We start from the raw sequence: 16,123 nt of genomic DNA, 5'->3' as shown, positions 1-16,123 counted from the left end.
CAGTACCTGACCCATATTGTTCCTACTCAGAATGGTTGGTTCCCAAAGTCGTATGTGAAGCTGATCAGTTCTGGCACTCCCACTATGAAGACAGACTCCCCAATCCCTAGCATGGTCACAGTGGAATCACCAGCAAAACACGAGTCGCCTGCACCAACCCAGCCAGCTGGAGGTATGAGCAAGATTACTTGAATGTATTAGTGACAGTGTTAAGCTCTTAAGCCAACTCATGTGTATAAACTCTAATCATTACTTTTATAAGATAATAAGTTCTAAACTTATTGATAACTTGTTAAGTAAAAGATACACCATATTAAAACATCTAAACAAACCACAAAATGTGCATATTACTATAGATACTTTTTCTAAATTCCATACATGTGAATGTGTTCCTTTTCTCCCCAGAGCTATATGAGGGCCTGTTCGCCTACCAGTCTGGTGAGCCAGAGGACCTGGTGTTTGGCCAGGGGGAGGTGATCACTGTCACCAAGAAGGACGGGGACTGGTGGACAGGTCATATAGGAGACCGCTCGGGCATCTTCCCAGCTAACTACGTGAAAGCATATGAACAACCGGTAAATGACATTATGTTCTGACATATAAGGTGTCAGAGCTTGTAAGTTCGATGCTTGAATCAAATGATTTAATACGATGAAACAACAGTAAAAGATCCTTAAAATGATAGATGAGACTAAAATAATAGTCGGTCTCTGTATCCATTGGACAAGGTAGTATGAATACACTTAAATGATTGCTATATCGTTTCAGTATCTGCTAAAACTCCTAAAATTGCCTTAAATCTGTTTTCTAGACATCAGCTGCTGGGTCAAACTACGATGGGATTGCTGTCATAGAAAACAGTCCCTTTCCAGAAGACCCTTTTAGCTCATCTGACCCCCAGCTTAATGTAGGAGTTGACTTTACCCCACATGACCCACTGACAATGCTGGGTTCCAATGGTCCATCTGGAGATGGGGCATTCTCTGATGACCCATTTAAAAACTCAGATGACCCATTTATAGGCTCTGATGACCCATTTAAAAGCTCTGATGACCTATTTCAAAGCTCTGATGACCCATTTAAAAACTCAGACGACCAATTTAAAAGCTCTGATGATCTATTTAAAAGCTCTGATGACCCATTTAAGGGTTCTGATTCTAGTTCATTTCCTGATGATCCTTTTCAACAATCCGATGACTCTGGCTCAAAAGACTGGGCAATTTCTAAATCCAATTCAAACACTGAAGATCTATTTAAAACCTCTTCCGAAAATGAAGAATCCTTAAAAGCCTTTGAATCAACTCCAGTTAAACAAGACTCTTTTAAGGCTGTAGACTTAAAAGACTCCAATGCTGCTGTTCCTGATGACCCTTATAAGGCATTCGCTGAAATGTCAAATGATGACCCTTTTAGCAAGGCATCGCCAGATACCAAACCCAATATTGATATGACTGACATGAGTAGTCCTTCAAATGTAATAACAGCGGAGCCTGCGCCAAAATCTTCCATGAACAAATCAGAGGATGATAATTTGTTTGGAAGCAATTCACAGCTAAGTTCCTCTGAGAAAAATATGACTTTTGACTTAAGTGGCTCTATGATTGATACCATTACAAGCAGTGACCCATTACAATCATTATCCTCTAACCAGGAGTCGAACACCCAGGCTAATGATCCATTCCAAGGTGCTGATCCATTTTCACAGTCCTCCTTTGGAGCACAGTCCAACACAAGTACAGATGATCCGTTTGCAAATGATGATCCTTTTAAAGCCTTGTCTTCAGAAACTGCATCTGACGACCCATTTAAAAAAAATGATGACCCTTTCAAAGACTTCACATCTCCGCCAAATACAAATGCTGGTGATCCTTTCGCCAGTTCAGGTTCAACATTTCCAGAAGACCCATTTGCTAGCTTTAATACAGGAACATCAGAGGAAGCAACTGTCACTGATGCTGCCTCCATTGACCCTTTTGCTGCCTTTGGCGACACTCAGTCCAGTTCTGACACTTCCTGGGCTGCAGCGTTTTCAGACAATGCCCCTGACTTCTCCCTAGATTCTCTGGAGCGTGATGCCTCCTCCTCTCTCACCCAGGATATAGCCTCCCTGACCAAGGTCTCCGACCCTCTCTCCCACAGTCAGGGGCTGGACAGCTCCAGCCAGACTGAGGGGTCCATCATGAACTTGACCTCTCTAAGGTCATTTGACACTGTCAGCGGTGGCCCTGAGGCTGAGGTCAAAGAAGCATTGGATAAGACCCCTAGACTTCCCTCTAAAGCATCCAAACAACCTCCCCCTAGACCCCCGGCCCTGCCTGAGAAAACTCGCAGCAAAAGCTCCCTGAAACAATCTGGGCTAGACTCAAACAGAGATGTAGGAGGCGATGCAGTTCCTGGTGTAAGGCTTATTTACTGACCAGCAGTTCTGGTCCCCATTCCTGCACAACATCTTGCCCTGCAGCAGTTACATTTTATAAGCCCTTAACATTTCAGATTTTTTAGTGACAGGCAGCTCTATGCCAATTTATTTGCACACTGCATCTGATCATTATAAAGACTTTGCAGTTTAAATTGCCCGTAGAGTTACATAAGTGTAAAGCCAATTAAAATCTTCCTCCAATGATTCTGTTACTCTTTAGTGCACCCAATCCCAGTGTGAATATCTACTATCCCAAAAATATATCAACAGCAAAAGTAGCAACATCAAGACCTATATATAGTTGCACAATACAACATTTACTCCCATGTATACATACTGGTATATGCACATGTTAAGTGTTAACTCTGTGAAGCAATTATGGTTAATGTTATGGAAACATGATTCTTATTATCACCCTCTACTATGTTTACATAGAAACTATGAGCAATAAGTGCCAGTAAATCATGGATTACTCTGCTCTCTTAGTAAAAATTTTACCCCAGATTTATAAAGAAATCACCCCTTCGTTAATATGATGACATTCACTTCTATGTTTTATCCCCAGGCAAATCCCGCCCCCGCGGCTCCCTCATCAGCTGCGGCTCCTGTGGCTCCCTTGTCAGCTGCTTCAACAGCCTTGGCCGGAGCATCAAAGACAGGGACCCTAAAAAAGCCAGGTACACTACTGTAACCGCAGCTCAGCTGATCGGCCTATTGAAATTATACCAATTTTTTATGCCCCCCTACAAAGAAGAGGGATATATTGCTTTGCACATGTCGGTCAGTCAGTCGGCCGGCCGGTCGGTAGGTCGATTGGTCCATCGGTAGACCAAAGCTTGTCCGAGTAATAACTCAACAATTCCTGGATGTATAGTCATCAAACTTGACATGAAGGTTGGGCCTGACCAGTAGATGACCCCTATTGATTTAAGGGCTCATTGGGTCAAAGGTCAAGGTCTCAGTGACCTTTAATGGTAAAAGAATTTTAAAGCTTGTCCGAGTGATAACTCAACAATGCCTAGACCCATGGTCATCACACTTGATATGGAAGTTGGGCCTGACCAGTAGATGACCCCTATTGTTTTTGGGGGTCATCAGGCCAAAGGTCAAGGTCACAGTGACCTTGAATGGTAAAAGGTTGTCCGAGTGATAACTCGACAATGCCTGCACCAATAGCCCTCATACTTGACTTGGAGGTTGGGCCTGACCAGTATATGATCCCTATAGTTTTTGGGGGTCATCGGGCCAAAGGTCAAGGTCACAGTGACCTAAAATGGTAAAAAGTTGTCTGTGTGATAACTTGACAATGCCTGCACCCATGGCCCTCAAACTTGACTTGGAGATTGGACCTGACCAGTAGATGACCCCTATTATTTTAGGGGGTCATCAGGCCAAAGGTCAAGGTCACAGTGACCTTGAATGGTAATAGGTTGTCCAAGTGATTACTTGACAATGCCTACACCCATGGCCCTGAAACTTGACTAGGATGTTTGGCCTGACCAGTAGATGACCCTATTGATTTTAGGGGTCAATGGTCAAGGTCACAGTGACCTTGAAAGCAAACTCGACAATTCCTGGACCTATGGTCATCAAACAAATCTTCTCCCAGTGATATCTCAACAATGCCTGCACCCATGCCCCTCAAACTTGACTTGGAGTTGCGTCTGACCTGTAAATGACCCCTTATGATTTTAGGGGTCATTGGATCAAAGGTCAAGGTCACAGTGACCTTGAACGAAAAAAGCTTGTCTGTGTGATAACTTGTCAATGCCTGCACCCATGGCCCTCAAACTTGACATTTAGAGTTTTGGTGACCAGCTGATGATTCCTATAGATTTGGAGGTCATAGAGTCAAAGGTCGTGGTCATAACACACTCTACCCTCACACTTTGAATGGGCATAATCTTAAAACTGCCTCAACAGCAATGTCAGTGACAAATCAGCTGTCATTTCAGTCCATGCATATTTCATTCAATTGTCCATATAATCCTGACAACATGGCGCTCAGGGGGGGGGGGGGGGGGGCATTATGTTTGACAAACATCTCTTGTTCAATAGGTGTTGACTTTCTTTAATTATTTCAATAACTTTCTGTTGTTCAATTTTGTTGAAAAACATGCAAAATAATAGCATAAATGAAAATGAAAAAATACATAAGATCTGTCATGTAAATGCCCCTAAAAAAAGTCTGTTGTTTCTATACTTACTGATACAGAAGTTGTGCTAAATATAGATAAGAATTGCATATTTCTGCCTTAAAGCACTCAAACAAATTTAAAATGGTTGTATTTATGAACAAAATTATTCCAATATTTACATTGTATGCATTTTAATTTGCCAGAGGGAAAACTTCATATTTTCCGTATGGCTTGAAGTAAATCACTCCTGTTTTCCTGTTGTTACTGAGATTGCCACTGTGGTAGTGGCATACATGGCAGGAGCAACTCTCCCTGAGTCTGGTCAGGTGGTCCTTGTCTTACTTACCAGTAATGACACTCATTATACTTGTAATTACAGAGATTGCCACTGTGATAGCAGCATACTCAGCGACTGGGCAGGAGCAACTCTCCCTGAGCCCGGGCCAGCTGATCCAGGTCCGCAAGAAGTCCCCATCAGGCTGGTGGGAGGGAGAACTACAGGTACATATAGGGGTGGACACAATGGATCCTTCAAGGCATTGGCAGTGTTACATTTACCAATGCAACATTCTCAATCAAAAACCAAAACTGAAATTTTGATACTTTGAGTAGAAACTGTTTGGTTATAATGAAAGGGAAACTGTATATGTGACAATCACTTTTAAACAAACTGAGGCAGGTCCGGGATTAAACCAGGGATCTCCGCAGCTATCTCGATAACTCTCTTACTTTCTGAAATTATTTTGCAATCATTATTTTGCAAGTCATAAGTCATGACAAATGTACCATTTGTGTTTAATTTAAAAAGTTTTTTGCTGCACAGTAAATTTGGACATAACATTTTTGTTTTAACCACTGCACAACAGATTCATACAACTAAATTTCTATTAATGAATTATTTAGAAGCGTTTCACCTGCAATAACACAATAAGAAAATAAGAAAGACAATTATTGATTGCACTTAATTGATAAAAGAATATTGATACATTTGTGACTTTGTTCTTTATCATTCATTTAATTCAAACTCCATATGTATCTCTCCTGTAGGCGCGAGGTCAGAAGCGGAAGATTGGTTGGTTCCCAGCTAACTACGTGAAGCTCCTGGGTGGCAGTGCCCGCTCCACACCGGACAACACACTGGCAGGAAGTGGGGATACCTCACCAGCTACTACTATGGTAAGTCTGGGGCTTGATTTGGGAAATGTTTTATATATTGTTGTGTTATATATGTTCGAGTGGGCAACAGGAAAAAACACAACAATAGTGGCTTGAAGTAAAAACAATATATATATATATTGTACATGTAACTTGAATTATTCTCAATGTTTACTGTTTTAATTATACATATATATCTGTGAGTATGTATACTCATGGCCAATCCCTGAAATGCCCCACGCACATATTTATGTGTCGCCCTCTGATAATTACGATCATGCTGTTTGACTAAGGTTTTGGTTTACTAAACAGAGAAAAAAAAAATCAATAGATAAATAAATGTGATGGTTTTCTTCCTGAGCAGAACTTGTTTTTAACTATGATTTAAATAAACTAGCATGCAGAAAAAAGCAACAAACATGAAATACATATGGGCCTGTAATTATAAATATAACAGTTTGTTGCTCACAAACTGATCCCCGACCGTTCGCATTTTATATGGGATAACTAATTCAATTTTGGCCACTTTGGCCATTTCTGTGGGGCTGGCTTTAGTTTAAAGTCTTAAAGACATCTTTACCAGTGGAATGTAAAATAATCGTTCCTCTATCATTATTAGCTTATATCAAAGTTGGTCACCTGCAGTTGTACCCATAATTGATGGAAGTCTTGTGTGTATGTTACAGTTGGGTAAGGCTAGCAGTCACAGTGCTGCCCCATCCAGTGCTGCCCCATCGCCTGCTCCCCAGTCCACCACACCGCAGCCAGTGGCACACACATTCAGTAAGTTCTAGGCACTCTATACTATAGATTTGGTAGCTTGAAAACATCTTGCCATTGTAAGTTGCAAAGTTAATCTAGTCTTTAGGACCTTGCAATTTGTCTCCAAATTAAATATGGAGTAATATTGTCCTAATGTTTACTGCAAAAATACATTCACTATATACACATTGATATCTTGTTATGGATAATGAACCATAGCACTTCTCACACTGTTTGCTCACATTCCAGTGGACCATGTGATCGCAATTCAAGCTGTTTGCTCTCACTTAAAGCAGTCCATGTGATAGTGCTACTTACACTGTTTGATCTCACTTTCAGCAGACCATGTGATAGCGCTGTACCCGTACACGGCCCTACATGAAGATGAGCTCACATTCCCGAAGGACGCTGTGATAAATGTGGTGAAAAAAGACGACCCGGACTGGTGGAGCGGAGAGTATAACGGAGCCACTGGTGTTTTCCCATCAAACTATGTACAGAACATAACCCCAGAGGCAACCTCATGTAAGTAGAGTGATGATATTTAGCTGACTAGATGTACATGTAAGCCTTATCCTAGTAATGTTATCAGATGGTACAATGATGGCAAGGGGAATTAATGCAGTACTTAGTGAAACAATTAAGTGCATGTATATTGGTTTACTTTATTAACTGTTCTTATACATCATTTCTTTTTCAAAATATATGTCTATGTTGCTGGTAGTGGATCCTGCAGACAGAAAAGCAAATATCTGGGGGTCAATTTTGAATGAAAAACAAAACTGGTGCAATGCTTTTTTAGACATTAGATCCTAGTGTGGTCAGTAAAAGGTTGATTACGGGAGTACATGTGATGGTTTATGAGACAACCTGTACTTTCAGGACGAGGTGATTGCAGCCAGCTGCCAAGGTCAAGGTCACGGACAGCTCTGACCCATTACACCGACCATCTCTCACTTGCTCTGTTATCTCTGTTCCCAGTGTTAAAAAAACAATTCACAAGTGAAATGGCTTGTATCCCTTGTTGAAGTGCAATACTCAAATATCATAACTGGATTTAGCATCATTTTTTATGCACATTTACGTCTGTAAAGGAGGCATGTACAGAAAACATGTATCATTTAATGTATACAAGTGTAGGTGTTTGTTGTTATAGGCCATTATTTAAATTTTGCTCACACACACTGTGCTACATTGGCAGACTATGTTTTTGGTGCAATTTCCCACCCTTAGCTTTAGTCTTATTTTACATCTAAACTATAAAGCGCCTTGCTGTAAATTGCCTCATATTTTCATCATCATGATGCAAGTCATTCTTTAGTCAAATGCAGCTTGAATATAATTCACATCCTAGGGCAGGCCAATGGGATAATTTTACAGTTCACTGAAAAACCTGATTCAAGAACAGTCTGAGGTTTCTATTAAATATGGCCACAGTTTTATGGATTTAAGATCATCTATTCCTTCAGAGCTAGGACTTAGACTTACACCATACCCTTTAACAGTTCTGTCAAACCCTACACTTTCCTGTAGATACCCTATTGCACTTTGACCTTCCAGTAATGGGTCAGAGGTAAGACTGACCTTGACCTTCTCACACTTATCTAATTGTATTTATATTTCCATCCTGTAATTCATGTTAAAAATCTCTGAATTATCTTGCTTGACTGGAAATTATTTTGAATGGTGGAGGGGTAGATTACCTTGAACTTGGAAGTATTATGAACCGTTTACTGCGGTCAAGGCATATTCAGTAGCATTGGTAAAGGATGACTTGAAGATGACTAGCAGCTAAATTACATTTCCTTGATCAATTTATCAATTTCTATAAAGTTGTAGGCTAAATTGTACCATTTGTCTTCCAAATTGTATCCATCAGAAAGTGTATCCACATTATTAGCTACATGTACTTATATTCCTAGATAGCACTTTGCCTCTCTCATGTACTGTGAAATCACTGTGAAAGTCGTCTGCTTTTCAAAGAAAACAAGCCTAGGTATTGTCATAGATTTTGCCTCAGTGTGTAAAAACTTTCACCTTAACCTTTTCTTAAAAATGATTCCAAATATTCACATGAAACTTTGTACACATGTTGCCAGGGACAGTTGACACAGGTACAGAAACACCTATAACTCTGGCTTTAACAACTATTGAGTTATTACCCTTGTTTGACTTAAAAAGAACAAGGGGTGTTGGTATCCTCTCTGGGGCACTCTTGTTACTCGTGGGATGCAATTTTTTGTGGGTAGTACAAACAATATTTGGCTGCAATACTGAATATTGATTATTTTTTTCAAAGTGAATTTTCTTATTTTAAAAAAGCAAATAGCAAATCAATGAATTTAAGTACCCACGAAAATGTCTATTTAAGGGAAAACAACAAAATTACATACCTATGTATACATATATGATTTCACAGTATATTATTGCTGCTACTGTTCAACCGTATTTGCAAAATTGTCTTGTTTTAGTTTTACTCAAATTAAGTTCTTAATTTCACTGCTCACATTTGATATTACTGTATATACACATGTACTAGTATATGACAACAGTATGGAATGTTAACTGATATTATGAATGTGTTACACAAGGTTAATTTTGTTAGGTAGCTGTAATATCTGGTAGATCTTCAGATGTTTGAGAGATCCGACAGAAGCTAAGGTTGCATTTACTGCTGTACTATGCAAAGATTTGTTGTCAGTGCAATATATTGCCAAATATTTAGTATGATATATCTTCTTCAATATTATATTGTATCTGTATCTTAAGCAAACAGTTATACTCTTGAAATGGACTGCTTTTCAATATATATAATGCATGTATTTATATACATTAATTATTATCAATTCAGTTGACAAATCCAAAAATTTAATGTAAGTTTTTATTAGGTTACGTGATTGAGCCATGTTAGTCTTATGTAATACTACAAGGTATAGTAACAGAATTGAGCCATGTTAGTCTTATGTAATACTACAAGGTATAGTAACAGAATTGAGCCATGTTAGTCTTATGTAATACTACAAGGTATAGTAACAGAATTGAGTCATGTTAGTCTTATGTAATACTACAAGGTATAGTAACAGAATTGAGCCATGTTAGTCTTATGTAATACTACAAGGTATAGTAACAGAATTGAGCCATGTTAGTCTTATGTAATACTACAAGGTATAGTAACAGAATTGAGCCATGTTAGTCTTATGTAATACTACAAGGTATAGTAACAGAATTGAGCCATGTTAGTCTTATGTAATACTACAAGGTATAGTAACAGAATTGAGCCATGTTAGTCTTATGTAATACTACAAGGTATAGTAACAGAATTGAGCCATGTTAGTCTTATGTAATACTACAAGGTATAGTAACAGAATTGAGCCATGTTAGTCTTATGTAATACTACAAGGTATAGTAACATAATTAAGCCATTGCTTCTTTTAGTGTAAGGTCGTAAAATATTTCACCACACTGTATGCGCACATAACATCATTACGTCACTGATATTTTGTCCAGGCCCTGTGAGCGCTGATGTTGATTAAGATAGGAAAGTGGGCTTTATTTTCAAAACATTGAAAATATGAAATTGACATTAACAGTGAGATTTTATTTTATGACATAAATAAATCTCTATAAACAGCCAAAAGCATATAATGAAGATTAATAAACAAGATACCTAATAAAATAAGTTATTCTGTACACAAAGGCTTACCCATAGTTGTGTGTTTATACACAAGATATGCACTTGTTGCCTTTTATAATTTCATAGATTGTTATAGAGTGTCTTGTCTAGGGGTATATGTAGAGATGTAAAAACATAGTTTGTCAAGTCCTAGGACATATTGTTAGATGTAAAAACATAGTTTGTCAAGTCCTAGGACATACTGTTAGACATAACAACATAGTTTGCCAAGTCCTCGGACATATTGTTAGACATAACAACATAGTTTGCCAAGTCCTAGGACATATTGTTAGACATAACAACATAGTTTACCAAGTCCTAGGACATTTGTTATGCATAACAGCATAGTTTGCCAAGGACATATTGTTGGACATAAGAATGTTGTTCGTCGACTCCTAGGACAATTTGTTGGACATAACAACATAGTTTTCCAAGTCTTGGGATATATTGTTGGATAGAATGATATAGTTTGCCAAGTCCTAGGACATTTGTTTGGAATAACAACATAGTTCGCCAAGCCTTAGGACATATTGTTGGATAGAATGACATAGCTTACCAAGTCCATTACAATGTACATTCCCAGCAATTCTTATTTTTGCTATGAATAAATAAAGTGTTGAGGAGAAGAACAGCTGGCCTGAGAATTGTTTGTTTTTAAAGGCTTAAACACTTCAGCTCAGAACAATGGTTTTCATCTATCTACATATTGTTTTTATGCCAGTTGTCATCAGTTATAGCCGATTTCTCATTTGAAATCATTACCTTCCTCATTTTAATTATTATGTTAATTAGTAAATTTTATTTTTTTGTTAATAATTGCAAAATTATAGGAGTTAAAGTGTATGTTATTGTATGTTAATGTGTTGTGTGTTATGTTATATGATGTCAAAATAATAAAAAATCAAATACATGTTTCTGTTTTCTTTGATAGAAGAAATAGGCAGACAATGCTAAAATATTTAATAAGACTTAAAGAATTCACATTGTGTGATGTGTTTCAACAGATGAGGTAGTGATTTCATGTCGTCTGCATGCAACATAGCAAGCATGACATGGAAGATTATAAGTATCTTCCATAGCTGAGAGTGTAAGATAGGTTCATTCCGACACGAGCGTAGGGTGTTTTGCGGAAACGAGGTATACCGAGTTTCCGCAAAACACCCTGTGCGAGGGTCGGGATGAACCTACTTTACACGAGCGGCTATGGTGGATGCTTTTTCTCCCACCTCAGTTAAACAAAATTAAGTAAAAATGTATTTTTTTGCCGGAACTCTTTTGTACTTAATGAAAATAATTGCGTACGGATATGCAATAATTTGTGGTTGTCATGGATATTCGCGCAGTGATTCAGAGTATGTAAATGGTCTGATCGGTCTTTAAATAGTTCTAAGAAGAGTGAAGCATTATTTCTTGAAAGGTGCATGAAAACTGTTTTTCTGGTGACATTTGAAGCCGGAAATAATTAACTCGCGTTCTAAATATTGCCACAAGACAAGGTTTCCATGATGCGCTACAGACGACAGTCTTCAACAAGGGAGGTAATTACAATGTGGTGACCATTAAAAGAAGTTCCATACGGGCATTTTGTCTTCGCCCGTGGGCAAGATAAGAATTTCTAGCATGGTTAAATTAATGGATCTACTTATCTGAGGTGGGAGAAAAAATTGTCTGGTGTTGTCGCCATCACCATCATATTTATTGACCCAGGCTTAACCTTCATTCGCTAAGAACTATGGAAACCGCATTAGGACAAGGTCTATCTTAAAGGTCAAGTTCACACTATCTGGTCATAGCATTTACAAGGGAAGTAATGTCAGGTGCATCCAGGTTTCTTGGTTCATTGTTTGTGATGAAAGACGTCCTCAATTAGATGAGTATGAACATTGTTTTCGATATCTTTTAGAAACAACAGGAATGAGCCTGGGTTCTACAAGTGTACTGAATGAACCTGTAAGCATTTTCTTAAATGTGCCGATTTATCTCCATATCTGGCGGTCTGCACTCAAAAAAGCATGAAAGAGAATGGTATAAAATCATAGTTTTGAAGCATAAAGTGCATTGAGTGAGACCGTAAGCCTAGTAAGTTTAAAGAATGTGTATTGTTATCACAAGATATTTGAATAAAGACATGATTTTCATATAAAACAAGCAACATCCTAAACAAGAAATTGCTCTTCATTCGGTGCACAATGTCGTTTCTAAAAAATATTGTTGAAACATATCAAAAACGATGTTTTTACTCACAGAATTTAGGACGATTTTCATCAAAAACAATGAACCAGGAAACCAGAGTGCACCTGACATTACTGCCCTTGATTTATTTACTAATTTTATGTCCAGATTGTAACCTGGCTGTAATGTAAACTGCATTGAGACAGCATGTTACACACCGAGGCCTTCAGCTCAATGACCAAGGTCACACTTAAAGGTCAAAGTATTTGTCTATACTAAACATTTTTAGCTTTGTTTGAGGTATACAGAGCAAAAGGTCTCCAGTTCAATAGTTCAGGCCATACTAAAATGGCAAAGAATACGTTCATACATTTGTTTTGACCATACATTTTCAAGTCTTACAAATATGAATATTTGAATAATGTAAAAAGAATTAACTTGTGAGTGCTATGCTGGTAATAGAGCATGGTTTGGATTTTAGATGCGCAGTAAGAATCATAAAAGAAAAAAATCCTGAGGAACTGAACAACAAACCTCACTCTATTAACCAGTATAGCATATAGGCATAGGGTCCATTTCCATTCTAACGTTCTTTTGCGAGAATTTAGCTATTTAAATCCGACAGTGTAGGAAATGATGTCTCACAGTAACCAAAAAAATGCATGAATTGCTGCCATGCATTGTTGACTTGTCCAATAGTGCTGCTAGATGTATTGTTTGTTGTTAGAATTTCCATAGCCATGTTTAAGTGAAAATTTGGCATCAGGGGCCAGTTTAAAAAATGTAAGCTGTAAGATACTCCGCCAACAACATATATAAAACATATATCCTAAAGGACAAAAGTAACCAGCTGTCATCTTTAGTATTAGCAATGTGAATGGATATTTGCCTTTGTTTACAAAATTAACTGAAGTTCAGTCTTCTACACTCATCTGGTTAAAATGCCTGTATTGACGTGCGGTTTTCTGTGGTATTTTATGATCTCTCTCATTCCCAGGGTCCTCGGATGCGTCAGTGATTGAAGTGACTTCATCAGAGGAGCGCAAACGACAGAGCCGCATCCATGAGCTGATCAACACAGAGGAGACGTACATGCAGGACATGTCCATCGTCCTCGAGGTAGGGGATGCATTAGGCAGGGGTTTGGGTGGGGTGTTATGTGGGTTGGGTTAGCTATTTATATGGGTGAATGGGTTGTTATTTAAAGTTGGGTATGGTGAATTGAAGGTAGAGTTTGGGCATTGCATCCACAAACTGTTAATGGTATATGGGGAGATTCTATAATTGTGGTGCATGAGCTGATCAATATACAGCAAAGAAGATGGATATATTAAAATGGTTCTTCATAGCGAGTGTTTATGTAGCTGTATGAGGAAGAAATCTTGTTAAGCAAGCCATTGATAGCAAGGAAATATACAAAGAATGTTTAAAACAAACTGCAATGCTTTGTAAATATAACAATAGCTATAAGTAAGACTTTGATATATAGAGGTTGTGAAGACAATCCTAGTGTTCGACTCCCATGTGTATCTCCTGTATTACAGGCCTTTTACCGGCCCTTGGCTGAAAGTGGGGCTCTGACAGAGGACAACCTCCAGGCCATCTTTGTCAACTGGAAGGACCTCATTGTGTGCAATACTAAACTACAAAAGTAAGACACATTCATGTTGGATTTTTATGACTGTCAATTTGTTAATTGTTATGGTTAAGTTCAAATGTTAGGGTTGATGTCCACTATACTCCAAGGTCCCATTTCCATTAGACATCTTAGTTGTTAACCTTAAGAGTGCACAGGTACATCGGTTAAGGTACGGGCAGAATCTATGCAATAAATGTCCATCAATATTTTTATTGGAACTCGGTATATGCCAAAAAAGAGGTTACAACTGGAAATTTACATCTTAAGCCTTACGATCTACATGCTATTTGTTTTGCTACATGTTTTAGTGAATTGAACTTTTGCTAGTATTAAAAATGAACACAAAAGTTATTATGCTATTTGTTACGTTTCAACAAATTTAAGATTATAGAAACGGGCCTCTGTATACAGGAAATATTGAAAGATACTTAAAGGTTTATAACACACCATGATTTGACTATGGCATTAGCAAATAAACAAGTGGCAGTTTGAGAAGAATCAGGGCATGGCCAACAACACTGGCAATTTGGAACGTGACACTGACAATATAAAACACACAGTTAAAGCATCATTTTCAGCACTCACTTTGTGAAAAAAGTAAAAAAGAGAGAGAAAATAAACAGAAAGTACACATATAATTATGACAGTACATTTAATCTCAATATGTAATTCATTGTTCGTTAGAATGCTTATATATATTTATATATAACCTTAAGAGTGCACAGGTACATCCGTTAAGGTACGGGTGGAATCTACGGTATGCAATAAATGTCCTTCAATATTTTTATTTGAACTCATTATATACATGTATTTAAACTGCATACTCCAAGTAATGTTTTCCAGGCAAATTTTCTCCACGAAAGTCCACTTTATGCTTCCAAAGCTGCTTTATATGAAACAAGGACACAAGGACTTAGTTGAGTGTCAAACATTTGAAAATGAAGATAACCCCTTAATATAATTGCAGGGCTTTACGTGTTAGAAAGAAGATGTGTGGTGTGGGTCAGGTTATCAACAGTATTGGCGACATCCTCTGTGAAAATGTAAGTGAACCATCTGTTTTATGTTTATGTGTCCCAAAATTGAGTTTTGAAACATATCTACAGTATAGAAAGAAAACTCTGAGGTTACATTCTTTTTAAAAACATCAACATCCAAATGTAAGCTTCAGACTTCTAGTGGTGTACTTTGAATTATTTCTTATTACCATTAAACAAAACCATTTACCTGTTTGTACAGTCACATTACATGTATACTGCTTGAGTTCCAATAGTTCATGTACATGTTTACTCGCTAGAGTGCCAATAGTTCATGTACATGTTTACATGCCAGAATACCAATAGTTCATGAACTTGTTTACCGGCCAGAGTGCCAATCGATTATGTACATGTTTACTCTTGAGTACCAATAGTTCTTGTACATGTTTACTCTTGAGTACCAATAGTTCTTGTACATGTTTACTCTTGTGTACCAATAGTTCTTGTACATGTTCACTCTTGAGTACCAATAGTTCTTGTACATGTTCACTCTTGTGTACCAATAGTTCTTGTACATGTTCACTCTTGTGTACCAATAGTTCTTGTACATGTTCACTCTTGTGTACCAATAGTTCTTGGACATGTTCACTCTTGTGTACCAATAGTTCTTGGACATGTTCACTCTTGTGTACCAATAGTTCTTGTACATGTTCACTCTTGTGTACCAATAGTTCTTGTACATGTTCACTCTTGAGTACCAATAGTTCTTGTACATGTTCACTCTTGAGTACCAATAGTTCTTGTACATGTTCACTCTTGAGTACCAATAGTTCTTGTACATGTTCACTCTTGAGTACCAATAGTTCTTGTACATGTTCACTCTTGAGTACCAATAGTTCATGTTAGGGATGCAAACGAATATTCGAATATTCGATCAAACGTTTGGTATTCGAATGTCAAAATCAGTATTGGAATATTCGAAAAAATAGTGCAAAAAAGAGAATAAGAAACAACCTACAACGCTTTTTTTGTTTATAAAGTTCACTTGTCTTGTTTTTACAACGAAAGACCCCTAATGTCAGAGATGTAAATGTGATGACAATACACTCGACACGGGCCATATGTCATTTAGGGACATATCGTCGGGTACTATAAAGAGTTCCCCTAATGTTACAATGACTGGCTAGG

At 37.8% G+C, this 16,123-nt stretch overlaps 1 protein-coding gene across 6 annotated transcripts in view; it reads left to right on the top strand.

The window, feature by feature from the left end:
- LOC128238368 (intersectin-1-like) overlaps positions 1-16,123 on the top strand; it is a 50,564-nt gene that overhangs the window by 20,371 nt on the left and 14,070 nt on the right. For 4 of the 6 annotated variants that reach the window (XM_052954223.1, XM_052954220.1, XM_052954221.1 and 1 more), the window contains 11 exons: positions 31-172; positions 406-575; positions 812-2,398; positions 2,985-3,096; positions 4,937-5,058; positions 5,605-5,733; positions 6,399-6,495; positions 6,814-6,999; positions 13,317-13,438; positions 13,864-13,970; positions 14,926-15,001. In XM_052954223.1, the coding sequence (XP_052810183.1) occupies positions 31-172; positions 406-575; positions 812-2,398; positions 2,985-3,096; positions 4,937-5,058; positions 5,605-5,733; positions 6,399-6,495; positions 6,814-6,999; positions 13,317-13,438; positions 13,864-13,970; positions 14,926-15,001 (2,850 nt within the window). The remainder of the gene's footprint in view (positions 1-30; positions 173-405; positions 576-811; positions 2,399-2,984; positions 3,097-4,936; positions 5,059-5,604; positions 5,734-6,398; positions 6,496-6,813; positions 7,000-13,316; positions 13,439-13,863; positions 13,971-14,925; positions 15,002-16,123) is intronic. The other 2 variants (XM_052954222.1, XM_052954225.1) reach the window with 2 other exon arrangements.

This window comes from Mya arenaria, chromosome 6 (genome assembly GCF_026914265.1).
Source record: "Mya arenaria isolate MELC-2E11 chromosome 6, ASM2691426v1".
In the NCBI taxonomy this organism is placed as follows: Eukaryota; Metazoa; Mollusca; class Bivalvia; order Myida; family Myidae; genus Mya; species Mya arenaria.
Note: the sequence above shows the minus strand (reverse complement) of the source record. Positions and strands in the feature narration are given on the sequence as shown.